The sequence below is a fragment of the Lutra lutra genome, chromosome 11, assembly GCF_902655055.1.
Source record: "Lutra lutra chromosome 11, mLutLut1.2, whole genome shotgun sequence".
NCBI lineage: Eukaryota > Metazoa > Chordata > Mammalia > Carnivora > Mustelidae > Lutra > Lutra lutra.
In genome coordinates, this window is record NC_062288.1 from 64,626,010 (window position 1) to 64,646,697 (window position 20,688).

Sequence of the window (20,688 nt, forward strand, 5' to 3'; positions counted from 1 at the left end):
TTTGATTTAAGTAAACTAAAAAGTGAGTTTTTAAAACTAGTTTGTAACCCATACTTCTCTCATCAGTTGCAATCTTCCTCATATAGTCTTTTTCAGCTACTTAGAAGGAAGAAAAGATAGATGTTGGATTTAGAGGGACCTCTCATCCTATCAAACTCAAACTTGGACATTTCAAGAAAAGAAAAATATACCACATTTATTTGCTTGTGTTTTGTTTTACTTTTTTCCTCTTTTTTTCTTTTTTGTTGAGGCAAAAAATTTATTTTTTCTACCTGTTTTATTTTTGTTTTTATTTGTGTGTTTTGTTTAAAAGGGGAAACTTTAAATGAGAATATTGATGCCAGGACTGAAACCATTGTGGGTCCTTTTCCTTTTTATGTTATTCTGGTCTTTATTAGAAATGTACATAGATATTTATTATCTTTTGGCTAATTTTATAGTTCAAGGTCATTTTGCAAATAGTTATTAAAAATTACTTTTTAAGTGTGAAAAGTCTCATGAATGTTTACTAGGGTAAATCAATCTTAGCCTTTATTCATAAGAAATATACTTTATTACCTTCCCCAAATGGATTTTTTTAATTGAAATCATAAGAAAGCAGAATTAAATTTTTAAAAGTTAGTGAAAATTTTGCAGAAGTGAATTTTCTAGCTCCATGGAGCTAAGGTTCTGTAGCAACAGGGGATGCAGTAGAGGAACATGGGCTCTAAGACCTGGGTTTAAATCTGGCTGCATGTTTGTGGACAGTCTTTCAAACCTTTCAGAAAGGGCCTCAGTTTCATCATGACTAAAGTGGATCTAGCAACTCTACTGCACAATTTTGTTATAAAGAGCATTAGGTCCCACTGGGAAGGGCGGGAAAGGCTGAGGGGACCTTTATGAAAATGGCCCAACTGTCCATTGGCTGATGAATGATAAAAATGATGTGTAGTTGTGTATATTATACACACACACACACACACACACACACAATGTATGTATGTGTGTGTATATGTGTGTGTGTGTGTATAATATACATATATATAATGAAATATTACTCAGCCAAAAAAGGAATGAAATCTTGCCATTTGCAACGACATGGAGGAGCTAGAGAGTATTATGCTAAGGGAATTGAGTTAGTCAGAGAAAGACAAATGCCATATGATTTCACTCATATGTGGAATTTAAGAAATAAAACAAATGAGCAAAGGGGATAGAGGGAGAGAGAGAGAGAGAGAGAGAATCCAAGAAACCAACTCTTAACTATAAAGAAAAAACTGATAGTTATCAGAAGGGAGGTGGGTAGGGGGTATTGGTTACATAGACGATGGGGATTAAGGAGTGTGCTTGTGGCGATGATCACCCAGTGTTGTATGAAATGTTAAATCACTGTTTTGTACACCTGAAACTAATATTACACTAATTAAGTTAAGTAACTAGAACTTAAGTAAAAGCTTAAAAAAAGAAGAAAAGAAGAGAGAATACCCTGCAAGGGGCAGCTAGGGAATGCCCTAGGAACAGTTATTTTTTGGGAACTGGATGAAGAACCTGGCATTGGGAGGTATGATTCCAAACAAAATATCAAACAAAAATGTATTCAATAGATTCTAAGATTTTATGTTTTTGTTTTTGTTTTTTAGAGATGTGGAGGAGGAGGGGGCAGAGGGAGAGAGAATCTTAAGCAGGCTCCATGCCCAGCTCAGAGCCTGATGTGGGGCTTGATCCCATGACCTTGAGATCATGACCTGAGCTGAAATCAAGAGTCTGATGCTTAACAGAGTAAACCACCCAGGTGCCCCTAATATGTTATTTTTAAGGCCCATTGTTGATTTGATTACCTTTGAAAATAAAAAAAGTAAAATTAGCACATTAAATGAACAGAGATAAGACACATTATGATTTGAAAATCATTAGAGTGTGTGTGTATGTTAGCACCTAAAAAGCAAAGTACGTTATGGAATTAAGGAAATGTGCTATTTGCTGGGCATCACAACTGGTATGCTATGTATCAGGTTTACTTCTTTTTTTTTTTAAGATTTTATTTATTTATTTGACAGAGAGAGAGAGAGAGATCACAAGCAGGCAGAGAGGCAGACAGAGAGAGAGTGGGGAAAGCAGGCTCCCTGCTGAGCAGAGAGCCTGATGCGGGGCTGGATCCCAGGACCCTGGGATCATGACTTGAGCCGAAGGCAGAGGCTTTAACCCACTGAGCCACCCAGGCGCCCCCATGACAAACACATTTATGTTGCATCTCATTTGAGCTCCACAGTGAATACGTCTCCTTTTATGGAGGAGATAGCTAAGTTTCAAGAGATGAGGAGACTCTTTTAGTGTCAAAACTACAGGAGTGGTGGGACAGGACCAGAACCCAGATTCAGATTTAATCATTTGTCATGTGGATGGTTTCTGTTTCTCCACACTTGTAGTTGTTTTATGTTTGAAAACTTTGTGAGTATTGCAGGGGTTGTAAACTCAAATGACTCCTGGGCCAGACAGACAGGTAACAGAGATGCAGGTGGAAGATCGCAAGAGTGATGTTCACATTGTCAGTGCTATTCTGAACCAAAGGCATTCAAACATCAAATGTGGATTTATTTAAAAGAAGGACAAATAGAAGAGTCTGTAGGCCCTTCTTCCCTAGGAAATCAGGTTGGTGGGGAAGACTTGTTTATAGATTTTCTTATGTTAACTCAACCTAATAGTCATTTGTATCGTGTGTGTGTGTGTGTGTGTGTGTGTTTAAAGCTATAGTGTAGTAGGCTGGGAAATGCTTGAGCTTTGGAGGTTCCAGGCACACCTGGTTTGAATTTGGGCACTGCTGTGTGATTTTGAACGAGTTACCTAACTTCTCTGAACCTTGTTTTCTTTGTAAGACAAAAATAATAATTACCTAAAGTGTTGTTGAAAGGTTTGGGAATAATATCCATTGACTTTTTGGGACTGTACCTGGCCCATAGTGGACACATAGTAAGCAGAAGTTGTTTTTATTAATATCTTTGTTTTCCTTACTGTTAGTTTTTTGCAGGCAGCTCTTAAATCACATGTATCTCTATCACTTAGCATTTAATTGACCTTGTATACCATTTTGCCAATTTGGTCATATCAAAATTCTTAAGTAAGTAATGATAGCCATCAAAAAGCTTGAGGTGGATGAGAATAAACTGTTTCCCTGTAACCATTCTCTTTGGCTCTAATGGAAGTAAGGCTCATAGTTAAATTTTGCCTTACACAAAGACATTTATTAAATACCTGTTATAAGCATGGAACAATTCTTACAGCCTGTATTGTAGTAGGCTGGGTAAAGTTCAAATCTATGTCTTGTAGGCACTAGAATACCACCTTTCTGGAAAGATTCATTGAGGCAGGTAGGACAGTAATCCCTCTTTTATCCCTCTTATCCCTCTTTTATGCAAAGAAAAGTTTGAGTGTTAAAAATATTCTGCCAATTCAGGTATCTTAATACTGATGATTTTGCCAGTGAATCTATTTCTAACATGCATATTGCTGATTATCCAACCTCTGATCTCCCTAATCAGAACTTATTTCTGAAATTCGTTATGGTAATTAGAAAGTCTTTGGTATTGGTTGGAGACCCCAATAGCGTAAGTGCTTATGTAGTCCCCTCTGACATGTGAGCTTTGCTTCTAATTATAGAAGGGTATATCTTTGGAGGACAAACTCCAACTCTAGAGCCGTGATTCTCAACCAGGGTGATTTTTTTCCCTAAGGAGATACTACAGTGTCCCAAGACATTTTTGGTTGCCACAATTGGGGGAAGGGTGCTATTGACATCAAGTTTATAGAGTCCAGAGTGTTGCTAGACTTCTAACAGTGCCCAGGACAGGCCCCTCCAACAAAAAATTATTTGGCCCTAAATGTCATTAGTGACAAGGTTGAGAATGTGCTCTGGAGTGTAGCTTAGACTGACTCAACTGCTTACATCAAATGACCTTTTCTATGATGATGTATTTTAAAGTTAAATTACAGGCTTTGTAACATTCATCACATAAACTTCATGGTAAAGACTTGAATGAATTTATTTCATTATAATTTATTTCACTGTAATGCAATACCTGTGGAAGGTATTAATTTAGAGCCTAGCTACTTAATACCTATGGTAGACCCAATAAATAGCATATAAAAGCTTTTTAAAAATGGTAGGCCTTGGTCTTGTCCACCTGGAATGTAGGGATGGGTTTCCATTGCCCAAGTAGTGCTCCTATAAATTGCTGTCTTTTTTCTTTTTTTAAGATTTATTTAATTTATTTTAGAGAGAGAAAGAACCCGAGAGCAGTGTTGGGGGGGGCGGTTGGTAAGAGAGAGAGAAAAAAATCCTCATGCAGAATCCCCGCTGAGTGCAGAACCCAATGCCTGGCTCCATCCAAGGACCCTGAAATCATGACCTGAGCCGAAGTCAAGAGCTGGCCGCTCAGCTGATTGAGCCACCCAGGAACCCCTATAAATTGCTACCTTGATGGACATTCTTGTGCTACTGAGTTGTCAGGCTTTTTATTTTATTTCAGTATAGTAAACATACATTAAATGCCTACTACAGGACTAAGGCTTTGGAAGGGGTACACCGAACAGTAAAGCAATCTTTGGCCTGGAGGAGTTTACAGCACAGAAGAAATCAGGTACAACATATCTTCAGCAAGGCCCCTTCCAATTATAATGTCCTAACAACCTATGGTTGTAGAAGTACCAATAGTTCACCCTTGTTTCACTTTATATGAAACCAGGAAGCTCCACTGATTGACTTTTGTATTATTTCCATGTGGTCTGAACCATATAGCCCTGTACATGTCTTGCCAAAGTACTACCAGATAGTAGTGGTTTAACTATGTATTTTGTCTTAAAAAAAAAAAAAAAGATAAAAACCATTGATGTTCAAGAAATATGGACTCTGAAAAACTAGGTGTTTTAAAAGAAGATGCATAGAAAGAGAAAACTCAACAATTTCACTCTTGTGAAAAATGCCACATTTACCTCTCAAACTCTGGAATGAAGGAAATGCTCAATACCATCATCAGCACTGTTGGGGTCTCCAGTTTCTCTTTTTGCCTTTTTGGGTGGATTATCAGCATTCCTTAATTGATTACATGTGATAATGTGTCTTAGCTTTAGCAGCCTTGAGCTAAAGGAATGCTATTAGGATAACCAACCAAGTACCCATCTCCCCATCATTTGCCTTCACTGGAGATGGCACTCAAGGCTGTGTGGGTGGCTCCATAATTACTGACATGTCTGCCTGTAAGGAATGTGGTCTAAAATATTCTAAACTTAGGAGCTATTCAGATCAGACCTCTTGAATGTTGTTTTTGGACGGTGATAACTGTGGCATTCTCCGGGGTTTGTAAAATGAGCCCTGACATTGCCAACCATAGATTCCAGCTTTAATAGCAATCTGTTCAATGAGTAACCATGGTCCAGAGAACATTCATTCTTTTATTTTACAGCTTGATTCATTAATTATTATTTTTTAAATTGGGTTTTCACTTGGCTATAATAGGTAATTTTATGGAAAGGGGTAAAAATTTGGTCAGCAGGGGAGTGGAGGTGGGGGGAAGGTAAAATAGTAATCAGGTTTGAGATCAGTTGTATTTTTAACATTATATTAGCCAAGCACTGGAGTTAGTTTCCTTTCAGCTGATTAAGTTACATGTATATTTGGTGAATAAACTTTGCAGAAATAGCAAAATTTGTCCTTGTGTCACTTGCAAATGATTTATTGTCGTTCTCATTTAATATTTTTATGTATCAGTGCTATATGTTTTAAAAGTCCCAGCCAAAGTCTATATTCCAGCACTGCCTACCTTTCATATTCTTCTGGCCAGAACATTAAAAAAGAAAAAAAAGGGGAAGGGGTCTATACTATATAGTATAAAGAAATTTCTCAGGAATAATTTGTTTTTCTAAAACCAGTTTTAAATGAATTCTCAAGGCATTTGGCAAGTGTAGATTGGTGTTAAGGAAAATTATAATCCTAGACCAGTAAAACCATCATGACTTCTAAGAGTCAATGATCATACCTCGATGTTCCAAAGCATCAGATGATTTGGCCAATTAACAGGTCTCTTTTTATGAAGACAAATCATGTGTGACTGCATTTTTTTTTTTTAACTAAGGCTACATTTTCCCTATTGTTTTAATAGCTCCCCAAATGACAGCATGGTTAAAATATATTCTAATCCTGGGTTTGGTTTAGGAATTTCAGCTAAGTGCTTGTTGTAGGGGAATCCTAGTTTTTACTCCATGAGAAGAGTAGTAGAATGTAATCTAGCCTCCTGTTCTATTTATACAAAATAACACAGTAGTAAAAGTAGCTAAGAATTAGATTCTTTCTATGCCTTCCAGTTAAAAACCTGGGTTCTCTTTTATCTAGTTAAAAGTTCAGCACACAGATAATGAAGCACTTCTTACATGCTTATTTGGCCTTTGAATCATCACACCCTTTCTCTTTTCATTTTGAACCTTATTTCACTTTTTCTATTAAAAGCACAATTCTTTTGGATACAAATTGGATCTTTTCAGCCAAAGTAGAAGTTTAGACATAGTAAATTTTTTCTTCTTCCTTAGTGCAGGGGCTTTCCCATGTTGGAGTCTGCAGCAAACACCATCACAAATAATCGTTGCATGAGAAGTATGCCCTTTTTCTTGGCTCCTTCCAAATCTCCCATAGACTGAAAGTGTGTCTTTCTGACAAAAGGACAGCCATGTGAACAAAAAATTCATTTCAGCAATCATTATAGCTGTCTTTAGCCTAGTGTTAGGCAACCGTGGTTAAAGGTGAACTGAAGGATATATTTTTTTTTAAGTAGATGACAGATATATTGAGGTAGATATGTTGTTTCCATGTGACATCATTTGGGTTCCATTCAAATTGGGAGCCTAACAACACCTGATTGACTGTGTCTAGGATTTAAGAGACAGATTAGTTGTGCTGGAGTTTTAGGTGGACTCAGCCAGCATTTATGGGACACCCACTTTTTACCGAGTATTAGAAAATTGTGGGCATTGTGGGAACTTATTAATTGCTCTTTTTACACTGGAAGTTTCTGGGCTAAGTATGAGTTTTGTTTTCCCTCCATCTTATCATATTTAAATCACCAAATTTGCTAGCATTTTCAATAAGGTATTTAAAAACATCCAACATCTAGCTCCCTGATTAATAAGCCTCAGAGAATTTTTAGAGAACAAGTCATAACAGGCAAAGTTGTGTGTTTGTGTGTTTTAATAGAATTGCTAAAGGAATAAAAAAAGGAATCCAATACATGTAACCTTTCATAATTTTTAGTATATATTTGATATGTGGTCTTGTGACATTTTACTTTGAAACTTTATTATACTTGGCTACAAATGAGTACTCTCTTCTGTTGAGTGACCACACGGAGAGGGCCAGGAAACACTGCAGAATGATCAGCTGTCCTGCATTGCCTTAGGAGGTGGTAGTCAGTAGTGTGCCTCAAGTACCGGAGAAGGGTCTTCCTTTTTTCAGTGTCATTGTTAACCTAACAGAAAAAGTAGAATTTGCCTGATGTTTCTACAGTGAAATGAGCCCTCAACTATAGAGTATTAAGAAATAGTAACCAGGAGCCAAACAAATTAGAAATGAATAGAAAGGTTGTTAACTCAATTAGTTTCATCTATTTTATAGATGAAAACTAAGTCTGAGGAAGGTAGAGAAGCCAAAGGTTGTACAGTTAGTAAGTAGTAGCATTACCAATATTCATACATATCTAATTGACTCCAAAGTTACTTGATTATTATGTCATCCAGAATGTTGTTAAGCCCAAGTTACAATATGGTATAGCCACTAACATATCAAAATTGTTGCTTAAATAAAATTTGACTTTATTTGTGTAAATTTATCTACCTTACATGAGTTATACTTTATATACTTTTTACTTCTCTTATTATTTTTAACAGTGTTTTAAGAAATAATTTATATACATAAAATTCACTCATTTAAAGTGTACCGTTTAATATTTTTAGCATATTCACAGGGTTGTACAGCCATTAGGAGGCACTTTCCTTTCCCCTCCTGTCCACCCCCCACCCCCCAACCCTAAGCAACCACCGATCTACTTACAGTGTTTATAGATTTTCCTGTTCTGGATATCTCATATAAAGGGAATGATACAACATGCAGTCCTTCGTGGCTGGCTCCTTTAACTCCGCAGAATGTTTTTAAGGTTCATCCATGTAGTAGCATGTGTAAGTTTCTTTTTATGGCTGAATGGTATTCTATTATGTAGATATGCCACATTTAATTTATCCATTAGTTGATGGACAGACATTTGAGTTGTTTTGCTTTGGGGCTATTATAAATCATGCTGCTATAAACATTTGGAATGAATTTTTGAGTAGGCATATATTTTCATTTCTCTGGTGGTATAAACCTTGGATTGTAATTGCTGCCTCATATGCAACTCAATGTTTACCTTTCTGAGGAACTGCCAACCTGTTTCCAAAGTGACTGAGCCATATCACATTACCACTAGTAATATGTGAGGGTTCCAGTTTCTCCACGTTCTTGCCAACACTTGGTATTGTCCATCTTCTTACCTCTTTCATTTAATTCTCATAGGATTATAATTATAAAATAAATGAGTATTATCCTTACTGTCATTTTATAGATTAAAAACTCTAAATCAGTAAATATTAAATGAGAAACACAAGAAGTGGCATGGATAGTTCAAAACAACATATTCAAAAGTAATTTCAACGTTTTTGAATCTGACACTTACAGCTATGTTGGATGTTAGTGATCATATTTCCCACCCCTACATTTTGGAGGTGATGAAACTAGAGCCTAGAAAAAGGAAGTAAATTGCACTGTGACATAAAGTTGCTCCCTAGGGAAGGCGGTCCTGGCACAGCCTGCTGTATTCAGCCCTAAGGGATGTATAAACTCACCCATATCATACAACTCCGTTTTCTTCACTCATTCATCCATGCTGACCTTTTATTAAAATAAATCTTTTATTAAAATAAACCTATCTTAATTCATATGGGGGTATTAGAATGTCAGCAAAGTGGAAACCTGCCATTGGGAAGCTTCAGATAGAATTTGTTCCACATATGCCTATGAGAAAATTGATGTGCAGGCAGAAAATCAATGCAGGTGATGTTACTTGATGACATTTCTTGGGTCAGATTGCTTGGGTATAAATTCCGGCTCTCCTGCTGACTAACTGCTCTGTATTTCTGTCTCCTTAAGTTTTTAAGAGATTTATTTGTTTATTTTTAGAGAGAGAGAGCGCATGCGGAGGAACGGGCAAAGGAAGAAGGAGAATGAGAGAAGCAGACTCCCCACTGACTGGGAGCCTAATGTGGGGCTTGTTTCAGGACCCTGAGATGATGACCTTAGCCAAAATCAAGAGTCGGATGCTGAGCCACCCAGGAGCACCTCTGTCTCCTTATTTTTAAAATGGGGGGCAGTAATAGTTCCTACCTCATAATCATTTTGACAATAAAATGAGCTAATCTCCTAAGGAGGTTAGCGTAGTGTCCGGCTCCTAGGAAGCCCTCAGTTAATGATGACAGTTATTATTACATAACATCAACTTGCTTAGACCACTGAAAAGATTGTAGTCTGAGATTTGTAGAAAATAAATGAATCATCCCTTTAAAAAATGAGCTTCACTAGAGGAGCAGGTGTAGTAAATAAATAGCTCATTTCTAAAGTCTTCGTAATTTTGAATTATATAGAAACTAATACAATTTTTTAAGGAAAAAAAAAGCTCCCCATCCTTTACAAATGATGAAATAATTTTCTTTTACTATAACTTTGGGCAGAAATAAGCTTGGAAGTTCCAACTTGAGTTGACCTCATGGTAAAAGCCCACAATGGGGAAATTTAACTAAAGCACATATGTCTGTTATGGATGTAATGTATTAGTAGTGTTTTTCCTTAGTATCTTTGTTTGATTATCAAGATAAAAACCTACTGTATTATTTTAAGGGGCCTACTGTGTATATTTGTGTACCATTGCAGAAGAAAAAGCACTCAGTGGGGAATCAGGAGCCAGCCTTGAATCCTGGTGCTTCTCTGCTGTAGTTCAGGACCACAGGCACTAAGGTCATCTGAGCACTGAGCTTCTGTTTCCTCATCTGGAAAGGGGGGCTGCAGGGATCAAGAATTCCTATCTCAGAGGGTAGTCCTGAAGACCAAGTGGTAATGTAGATATAACAGCACTAACACAGTGCCTTGCCCACAGTCAGGGCTCAGTAAATGATAGCTAAGCAGCAATGTAATAGGGTTCTGTGTGCCACACATAAGATTTGGAGGCAGCTTTGATGGTGAGTTTAGGTGAAGAAATTGGACATGTCTGTGTTCACATAGTATGATTCATGTCTACTCTGCTGTTGCTGCTGCTACTTTCCTGTAACCAATTTTAGAGCCTATCTTGGCAGCTGGAAGTATTTGGGATTAATTTCACACTCATTTTATGAGTTGAGCATTTTCCTGCATGCAGCTCCCTGGGCCTCTGCCTCATTACTTTGGCATCAACTGATATGGCAGTTGGACACGGATGTCCTTTGAGGTCTCCATTTTATTTGGAAACCTTCAATTTGAAAAAGCAAAACAAAGGCCATCAACACATTTGTGCTTGAAATCATTAGCATTTATTGTTTCCTAAACCCTTCCCTTTCTGTAGCTCTTTTGAACACCCAGGGAACATACATCTTGCACAGCCAGTGATGAGCACTGAAAAATCACTCTCCTTCCGATGTAAGCCCTAGCAGCTGGTCGGCCTCATTTTGCAGTTCCAGGTGAGCAGCGAGATCCTCGAGGCCTTGGTGAGACAGATCTAAATCTTGATGGGTCTATATTTTCCAGCCCTTTTTACTATGTTAATTCTGCTAAATTCATTTGGCTCTTATGGAGAACAAAGTAAACTTGGCTGTTATATGTAGAACTAAATTGAGAACATGGAGATCTGTTTAGTATTTCATGCTGGCCAGTAGGTCAGGAAGATTTTCCTTGGGGGTAATTTACATAAGGAATTGTTTATCCCATTTCTTTCCAATTTCTGTGACCGTTTGGGGATAGCAGACTTTCCACAATGGCACAGAAATATAACTAGCAAGACCGAAACTTAGAGAAACGATGCTTCTCTCAGATTAATGTATTTTGGGCCTTGCTCAGGAAAGATCCTGTGGCTTGGGCTGCTGTCTCACTGAGAAGTCATTCTTCCACCACAGCTGTGTTTAGCAAGTTGGGTGGGTCTATGAACTGACATGCTGTTACACTTAGTAAGAATTTTCCCTTGATAGTGAGGAACGTGCATAACAGCCTTACTTTAAGTCTCAGCAAATGCCCAAATGTTTACTATGATCGATAACTGCTTTGAATGCAGCCTCCATCAGGGAACACCCACACTCACAGTACTCCACCACCACCCAGGACCTGTGCTGTTAAGTGCATGCTCTTCATTTGACATTCCGTTTCCTCTATGACAGTTGCCCAGATTACCTTTTTTTTTTTTCCTTTTTTTGATCTCATCAAATGCTGTTCCCGAACTGGAATATTTGCTCCTTCCTGAACAAGCAGCCTCTACTTTTCTGTTTTAATGCATTTGTTCAAGTTGTTTCCTACACTTTTAAAGCATCCTTACCCAATATCTATTCTTAAGGATGAATTTCTGATACCTCTCTCAGTGGCATGCTGGTTCTCTGGGAAGGAGAGGTGTTGGGAAGAAGCACGGTTTTGTAACATTTGTTGATGTTCATGTTGTAAATACTTCTGCCATGGCTGATTTCAGTCTACCGATGTGAGGTCACTGAATGCAAAGCTGGGAAGAAATGGGCAATAACCAACCCACCATTGCAGAGTGTTTCCAACATACAGATACAGTAAGCATAAATAACCTCAAGGGTCTTGACAATAGTAAACTAATTAGGAAGCAATGAGTTTTGAGTATTTATTACCCTTGTTTTGGAGTAATTTATTTAATTTTAAGTTTATGTGACTTAATTTTTAGTAATGGCTGAGTTTAATAGCTGACATACAAAACTGAAAATCAAACGCCCCGTCCTTTCTCTGGAGCCTGTAGGAGCTGGACAAGTTGGTTCCAGCACACCACTGTTTCTTCCTCTATGTTTTCTTTCTTAAAGTTCTCCAGAGTCAGTAAGGCCTTTCTCTGAACCTAGAAGGTGCTTCAGGTTGCATGCAGGCTTTGAAGTGAGAGACTCCAAGTGTGAATCCTGGTCTCTCACTTGCTAGGTGATGGTCAGGCTGGCTACTTGACTTGCAGTTCCCTGTGCAAAATAAAAAAGCAGGGCCCTTGTTCAAAGGCCAGAAGAATTTGCTTTTAAAATAACTACTAAAATACGAAGCTTTTCCTTTCTTTAGTAGTCTATCCTTCCACCCCTGATGGTGTGTTTTTATTTTCTATTTAATGGCATTCCAAGTAAGAAAAAATTTAAAGTTGTTAGCATGAATTTTAACATTAGTCTTATATTGTGCAATGCCAATTTTAAGTGCAAATAGAAGAACATTTAACACTGCGAGTTAATGAGCGTTATCTCCTCTTCTCATGTGCATGTGTCTTACTCCTTCATCAACCTCACTTATAAAACACAAGTTCAAAAATAAAATTATTAAGAATTTCTAGACAGAGGGGCGCTTGGGTAGCTCAGTTGGTCTGACTCTTGATTTTGGTTAAGGTTTGATCTCAGGGTCATGAGATCATGCCCACATTGGGCTCCTCACAGGGTGTCAAGCCTGCTTAAATTCTGTCTCTCTTCCCCTCCCCCTGCTCCCTCTCTCTCTTAAAAAAAAAAAAAGAAGAAGAAGAATTTCAAGACAGAGACAGCAGGGCATTAAACCAATTATGGAGCCCTTCCAAACACAGGCACAGTTTGCATCCCTGTGTGTAGTACTGGCACAGCAGAATGTTTGGCATGTAGTCTATGCTCACTTAATTACAAGGATTATTATTAACCTAATGATTATAATATTAATGGCATTCTCCTTTATCATTTGTAGGGTCTTCCCTACAATATCAACTTTTGTCTCTGACGTATTTTCCTTTCTCCATTATAAACTCTCTGAAGGTAGAGATTAGATTTGTCGCCACTGAATTCCCTAGAGTGCTTCCTGCAAATTCTTGCATATACCTGGCACATAGGAGGTGTTTATGACCTTGATCTTTGTGTGATTTGGGCTTATTGACAAGGCATCTGTGTCGTTATATGATGGTCCTCACAATGAGGCTTCATTGGTAACAGTCACAGGAAGAAAAGAAAATAAATATAGAATCTAACAGGAGTCCCTTGTAATCATGGTGAGGGTGGGGGAGAGAAGCAGATGATTCCAGGTGTTTTGATTTAAGGAAAGTGGCCTCTGTCTTTTAGAGGGGACTTCTTGAAGTAATAGGGAAGGGATGAGTTCCAAGCCTCATTTGAGTAAAAGAGGCCCCAGGGATATTAACTCTGGCCTGTAGTAATCTGTCCATTTGCTAACTTCTTTTATACTTATTTTCTGTTCTGCACAATTAGAGCATTATTACAGTAATGTTTCTTTCCACTAATTGGTTGTATATGTATGTTTCCTATCCAACAAATTATAAGATCCTTATGGACTATAAGATATGTACTTTTTTGAATACCTATGGAAAGGAAGTAGCACGGTATTAGGTACATAGTAAGCAGTGCATTTTATTGTAATGCCAACTTTGGTCCAAACTCCCAGGGCTCCCTGGAGATCTGAATGTGAATTGTGATTGTCTTTTCTATCTCCTGCAACCCCTCAACCAAATGATGAAGAATCCTGGTCTACCTCGCATAGTCAGGCAAGGACCTTCAATTGCTTTGTCTTTCCTAAACTGTATCTCTTTTCCATCATCTCCCAGATACTCTGAGGACTGTCCCCCTACAGCCCTGTTGCTACATGGAATTTGGGAGACCACACAGCTGTAAACCCTTACTTGTTTGAATGATGATTTTTTAACAAGCCCTTTGGACCAGGGTCAATAAGCCATGAAATATCACCAAATGGTTCATGTACACTAGAGTTCTGAAAGTCATCTAAGCTCTAGTTCTTCAAGCTGGCAGGGACTGATAGAAAGGAGCTCACATTGCCTTGGCTCTTACTATTCCTGTTCTGGGGGCTGTCAGACGCCTTGCGCCTCTGAGCCAGTCAGTTCATTACTTTTAATGAGCACAAAATTCACCAAGACATTAAAATAAAACACCAATGGGCAGTATTGGATGTTCCATCCAATTGTTGCTTTAGTTCTTTTTTCCACAGGATTATTCAGAAGGATGAAAAAAAAAAAAAAAAAGCCAATTCTGCTCCTGCCAATTTTATCCTAAGTAGATTTGGCATTGTAAAGCTAACACACCCTGAACATTTTTTTTTTTTTTTTTTGTTCAGGTCCCTGTGGGCTAGTCCCTGACATTTGTGTTAAAAATGACATTACTCAATTGGTCAAATGTTTGAACATTATCTACCTTTTAGTTATAATAAAGAAATACTGGATATCCCAGCACCATGTAACTAGTAAAGAATAATAATCAGAGGCAGTTATTTTCTAAAAAGGGTGTAATGACGTCATTATTTTAAATTAAATGGCAAATGAGGTTGTTTTGATATTTTTTAATTGATCAATCTCTGTGGCTAGTAATAAAGACTAAAGTAACTGTATTAGGGTTACTTATATTATCACATATTGTAGAAGGTCAATTGATGGTGAAACAGACACTGAACAATGTCCCCATTAAGCCGATTTCATGGATATTTTCATCTCCTGGCCATATGGGTTTGGAATTACCTTAGGGATTTTTTTTTTTTTTTAAGAAGGAAGTGAACAGATGAATGATAACTATTTTATTACTCAACATAGCTTGTGTTTGTGGAAGACAAAGTTCATCAATTTGTTTTAAAGAAAAACAAGAGTGTGCCAAATGTAATTTGTTGAGGGCTCAAGAATTGTGAAATTATCCCTAACTGAAGTTTGTCATTTCTGCAGGTAATCGCTCTAGCAGATGCAGTAGAGGAAAACCAAGACAATCTGTTCCAGTCATTCACCAAGCTGAGAAGTGCCACCCATCTGGTGATTCTGCTGATTGGGCTGTGGCAGAAGCTCAGTCCTGACCAGGTTGCTATTCTGGAAGCAGCATTTCTGCCACTACAGCAGGACACTCAAGAATTGGTAAGGACCCACAAGCCTGCAGTGGTAACAGCCATCATTATTGAAAAGAGTGTGGTTTTAGGAAGATCTCACATGGCTATCATGTTTTCTAAGGTATCAGATGGAGGCTTTTTTTTTTTTTTTTTTAACCCAGATCCTGTTTTTCTTTTCTTTAAACCATAATAAAAATGTCAAATAAAGACCTTTTTTTTTTTTCCCTAGGGTTATTTTTAAAATAGGTATATAGTCCATTTTTATGTGGTATTCAGTCTATTTTTTATGTGCTCTTCAATCAGAGCCACGGAAACAGTCATTTGACTGCCTGAGCAATGGCAGTAAACCTTCAGATTAGCTAATCCTTTCCTTTTCCACCAGAGAAAACAGTTCAGCCATTTTAATTTGCACAATGTTCTTAAATTTAAGTGTCACTTCTAGGGTTAGGGAGAGCTGAGATAGCCTTGCTAAATGACAGGAATATTTTGCTTCATTTATATAGTTCTTTATATATAGTGTATAAACTCCTTTACTCTTGACCCTTCGAGTAGACAGTTTAGAACCAAACAGGGGAAAATGAGGGTTCATATTTGGAATTTTTGGTGAAAGATTATATGAATAAAAATATTTTAGAGCCCTTGAATTTTAGAGGATTATATGACTACCAGGTGTCATTTTGGGGGGAACTTCTTGCATGCTTTTAAATACGAAGAAATAATATACTTCTTAGAAATTAGAAACTGCTGGACTTAATTTTCTGTATTGGAGGAAACCATTTCAAGAAAAAAGTCATTTAAAATTAATTTTTAAACACAGCTATGAGAACACAGGACTAAAAATAATAGTTCTAAAACTAGCATTTTTGAGTGCTTACTAGGTAGGCATCAGGTGGTATCTTAAGTGTTTCACAAGGATTATCTCATTTAATCTTAAACATGTCCCAATAAGGTAGTTGAGGTACTGTTTTCATCCTCATCTTGTATATGAAAAAATTTAGGCTTTGAGAGTTAAGTACCTTTTGGAAACTAGTGGGTGGTAGAGCCAGGATTTGAGCTCAGGTATGGCGGCTTTCAAAGCATATGTTTTTAACTAATACACTATATTTTAGCAAACAAAGTCATGAACAAGATTTTGAAAATCACAGTCTTTATCAGTTGAATGTAATTTTCTATAATTGGGTCAAAATATTGTCAGATGAAAAAAATGAAACTATATTTTATATCCTAAACAAAATACTAATAAAAAATTGGAAAAGAATTTAGAGTACACATTTTTCTTAGATTGAAAAAATAAAATTACTGCTAAAATTGATTGTAGTAATAGGAAACAGTACAATTAGGAGTGTATTAGTAAGAATGATAACTATGAACTCAGATTTAGTAGTCAGAAAGATGTGGGTGGCCTCAGTTCCTGGTTCCACCACTTGATGATAAAGTCCTTCTGAGCAGGTTTTCTAGCTGTTCTAAATCTCTACTTCTGTAGCTCTAAGCTGGAAGCAATAATAGGACTTATGCAATAAGTTGAGCAAGAATTAAATGAGATAATGGAATACAGTGGAATTATATCTTACTCAGTTTTATATTCTCAGCATCTGACACAATGCCTGACCATAGCACAGTCAATATTTGTTGTGGGTAAATGACTGGAGAGAAGGGTGAAAGCTAACAAGAGTTGACTTGTCAGAACAGATGTAGTAGATATAATCTGGAGCATGAGGAAGCAGGGCAGGGCCGGCTGTATAATTTACAGAGCCCGGTGCAAAATGAAAATATAGATCCTTGTTCAAAAAAGTAGGAAAAAGTGCTCAAGTGTTGTTAAAACAGATACCAAAACAAGCCTTTTGCTTTCTGCCATCTCTCTTTCATCATGGTGCTTTATATGTTATTTTATGTTGTTCTAAATGAAGGAAAATTAAAAATTCAAGTTGTTAGCATGAATTTTACCCTTATTCTTTATAGTGTACAATGCCAGTCTTAATACAAATATTAATCACCCAAATTTTGTAATTTCTATTTTGTAGCTCATACATGCATATGTATTTTGGTCTTAAAGAACTGTGAATCACTGCACAAAATTAACTGTTTTTACTTCACTTCTTGATATGTACACATCTGCCAACACTGTCCACCTTCAGCTTACTGATGTGTAAGGAAGGAGAGAAAGGAAAAGGAACTCTGCGTTACTCTATTTCCCCTTCTTTCTGTTACCATTTTCAGTGTAATAGTTGGATAATACGGGGAAGTAACATGATATAATGGACTGCCTTAATCATTCCTGTGTTTTTTTTTTGTTTTTTTTTAAATCTATTGCTGCCTTTCTTCATTCAAAACAAGTTTTGGGGCAAATGAAAAGCCTTGAAGGGCTGTCAGTGCCCCACTTAATCAGTCTAGATGTTACATACCTTCCTTGTACTTGCTTTAAGTCTCCCTGACTCCCAGTCATTCAGGGGCCATGGAATTCTAAGCTTATGGGACAGAAAGGGAGAAGGCCACACATATTGGGCATGTCTTCCCCTCTCAGAAACACTTCTCTGTCCCACCGGACTTCACTTACAGAACCCAAGTTCAAGGATAACATTATTAAGAATTTCAAGATGGCGATGGCAAAGCATTAAATCAAGTGTGGGGCCCTTCTGAATGTGGGGTCATGTGTGACCACACAGCTCACGTGCTCCTGAAGTGTGGTTAGACCCAGAGGAAGAATTTCCTTGAAATAGAGGTTCTCAAATGTAGGGAATGAGTTCCCAGAGAGATTGTGGTATTTCTGAATTTAGGGAACTTTGGAAATAGCCTCTTTCTGCTGGGAGTATGTAGTATGTTCATCCCTGTAGTCAGGTGAATGGACAAGGCATCTTCTCAAAGCTCCTTTCTGTCCTGCCACTGTGTTCTGTGCTGTCATACCTCCCAAAACGTGGAGGGGAAAATTCTTTCAACTTTCTTCTAAATTTGGTGAGATTAGAAGGTGTGTATACTCGTAATGTCTATCGAAGTCATTAATGAGACAGGACACTTGATAAAAACATAACTTGGAGAAGAATGAATCAAGAAAGACATTTTAATACTGCTTGTTATGCTCTTCATCTTTAATTAGGTTGTGGTATTCACTTTGGACTTATACTGTTGAGACAGCTTATATATCTTGAGAAAAAAGGATTCCTTTTTCATTCTTCAAGACATACGCATGCAGTATGTGGTTTTGACATGCTAGTTCACAGTCCCCCATGTTATGCCTTTAGACCTCACAAATAAATGTTATGTGATGGGTATCCCACTGAGATGTGAAAATGAAATATGCAAACCTGAAATAACTTGGAGGGAGGGTAAGGCGGGAAAGAAAGGAGTCTCTGACCAGAATGTTGAAAATATATCCCATATTGAAGTTATTATGATACCACAGAAATCTGAATGTAATTTAGACGGTTTGGTTGAAAATGGATGGCAGAGTACATGTGTGAGGGGGAGAACTTCAGACATGTGGATAGCATTTTCAGAAGAGACTCTCAGTTCAAGGTCAGATGTCCCCATAAGTATTGAGAGGTGGAAGAAAGTACTCAGAAGATATTTTATTTACATTTCACATAGCATTGCATAATGGTTTGTTGTATTGTTATCGAGGTGGTGTGTGTCACAAAGGCAGGCAAAATGCCCGAGTTCACTCTGGAATATTTTCTTACAGCCATCAGGTTCACAAAGCAAAAATATTTAGAATTAATTATTGCTAATGAAAAGTAATGTTCTTCATATTATATCATCAGTAGTTTGTTTTTTTTTTTTAAATACCATCTCATTTGGAACAGAATTCATCATTATTTTCTTTGGTCTGTTTCTTTAGTGATGCTTTTCTATTTTTGCCACTTCTCATAACTATTTTGGGGCAAATAAATGCTGGTGTTTGTGGACTATTACATGTGACTTTTCCAAAGTGCTCGAAGTTACATATGCCAAATGTGTTTTTGTAGGGATACTTCCTTTCACTTTAAGAAAGACATTAAGTGTTTTCGTTGGCATCTCCAAAAAGAGCTTTTAAACTCAGTTCCATGAGTGAATTTGATAATAAATATGATAGTGTCCATATCATCTTCCTATCATAATAGAGAAGTTTTGCCCCAAATACTGTGTTCTCTCAGAGTACCTGATGGGGCAGTTCTAAAATGAGTTGCTTTCTTCCTTATCAGGTTAGGGGCTGAGGAGATTTCAGAGTATTCGCAAAGCAGAATTTAAACATGTATCTACTGACCCTTTATCTATTTGAAGCTCTATGGAAAATACTATCTCTACTTAGGTCCATGAAGGCTGAGTTACTGGTTTGAGTCTGAGAGAATGTTTAATTGTGATAGTACATTTATCTCCCTTTCATGATGTTGTATAAAAGCCAAAAGCTGTAAAACTTTACATACCTCAGGATTGACTTGGAATCTTATCCAGTCATTTATGCATTCAATGAATATTTATTAAGCATCTACTATGTTTCAGGCAGTGTTCTAGGATCTCAGCATATTTCAATAAACAAAATGGAGTTAGATCCCATTTACCTCAATGTTGTAAGCAAACAGATTCTAGTCACATTTAGCCGTAAACATATTGGCTGTCTGATATGGGAGCCACTTGACATATGTGGCTATTTAAATTGAAATTTACATGAATTAAAGTGAAATAAAATTTCAGCTCCTCGATTTCTCTAGCTGTATTTCAACCACTCAATAGCCGTATGTGGCTACCATTAGCGGCTATCACATTGGAAAGTGCAGATATAGAACCCTTCCTTCGCCACAATAATTTCTATTACATAGTACTCTCCATCATTAAAAGAGAAAGGGTTTTGTCAATTGGGTTAACAACTTCAGCACATTTTAACAAATTAATCGGAGAAGGGTAGGACGCTGATGTTAAGTTATGCCATGGTGTTTGCTTTAGCAGCCCTTATTTCTGGTATTCTGGTATCATCTGCCTGGTCACATGCAATAACCAGGCTTTCTCTAGGGAGATGAATGCATCTACATAAAAGGGAGGCAATAGGCTGGCGCGAGTGCTGCTACTCTCCCTTCACATGACCTTGGTAGACATTATAATCATTCCAAATTCTTTCCTCTTGAGCCTGCACATGACCTCAGAATCCTTTTGAATAGAGCATTCTAGGTAGTCACCATCACTTGTGGTTGGGTATGTGGGTGTATCCTCTTTGCCCTTCCTGATCTCTGTACAGATCTGCTTTTCATGTTCTTACCAAACAGCTTAGATGACTAAGATTCTTTCACATAAATTCCAGAAGATGGCAAGAGAGCAAAGAGGAGCAATATTGTTATTTCCAAATGGACTTTCTGCGACTTCTCCACAAAATGTTCATTTATGTTCCACCTGACTCCAGAGGAATCTCTGAGAAAAAAAGCAACCGTGTGCTGGTTTGGAGACCTGAGTACACACAGTCCTAGAGTTAGAAGGAGTACTGGCACATTGCATAGCATTTTGCCTTACTTTTTCTTTTCCTTAAAAGTGCATTTAATATCTTTAGTAGATGTTATCTGCTGTTTGAAAAGGAAAAGCTTTATTGTGTTCTTAAGACCTTAACAGTTATCTTC

At 37.4% G+C, this 20,688-nt stretch overlaps 1 protein-coding gene across 1 annotated transcript in view; it reads left to right on the plus strand.

The window, feature by feature from the left end:
- The window catches only part of BBS9 (Bardet-Biedl syndrome 9), a 458,887-nt gene that overhangs the window by 348,052 nt on the left and 90,147 nt on the right, over positions 1–20,688 (plus strand). Inside the window, exon 20 of the mRNA XM_047694605.1 lies at positions 14,958–15,140. Coding sequence (XP_047550561.1) covers positions 14,958–15,140 — 183 coding nt within the window. The remainder of the gene's footprint in view (positions 1–14,957; positions 15,141–20,688) is intronic.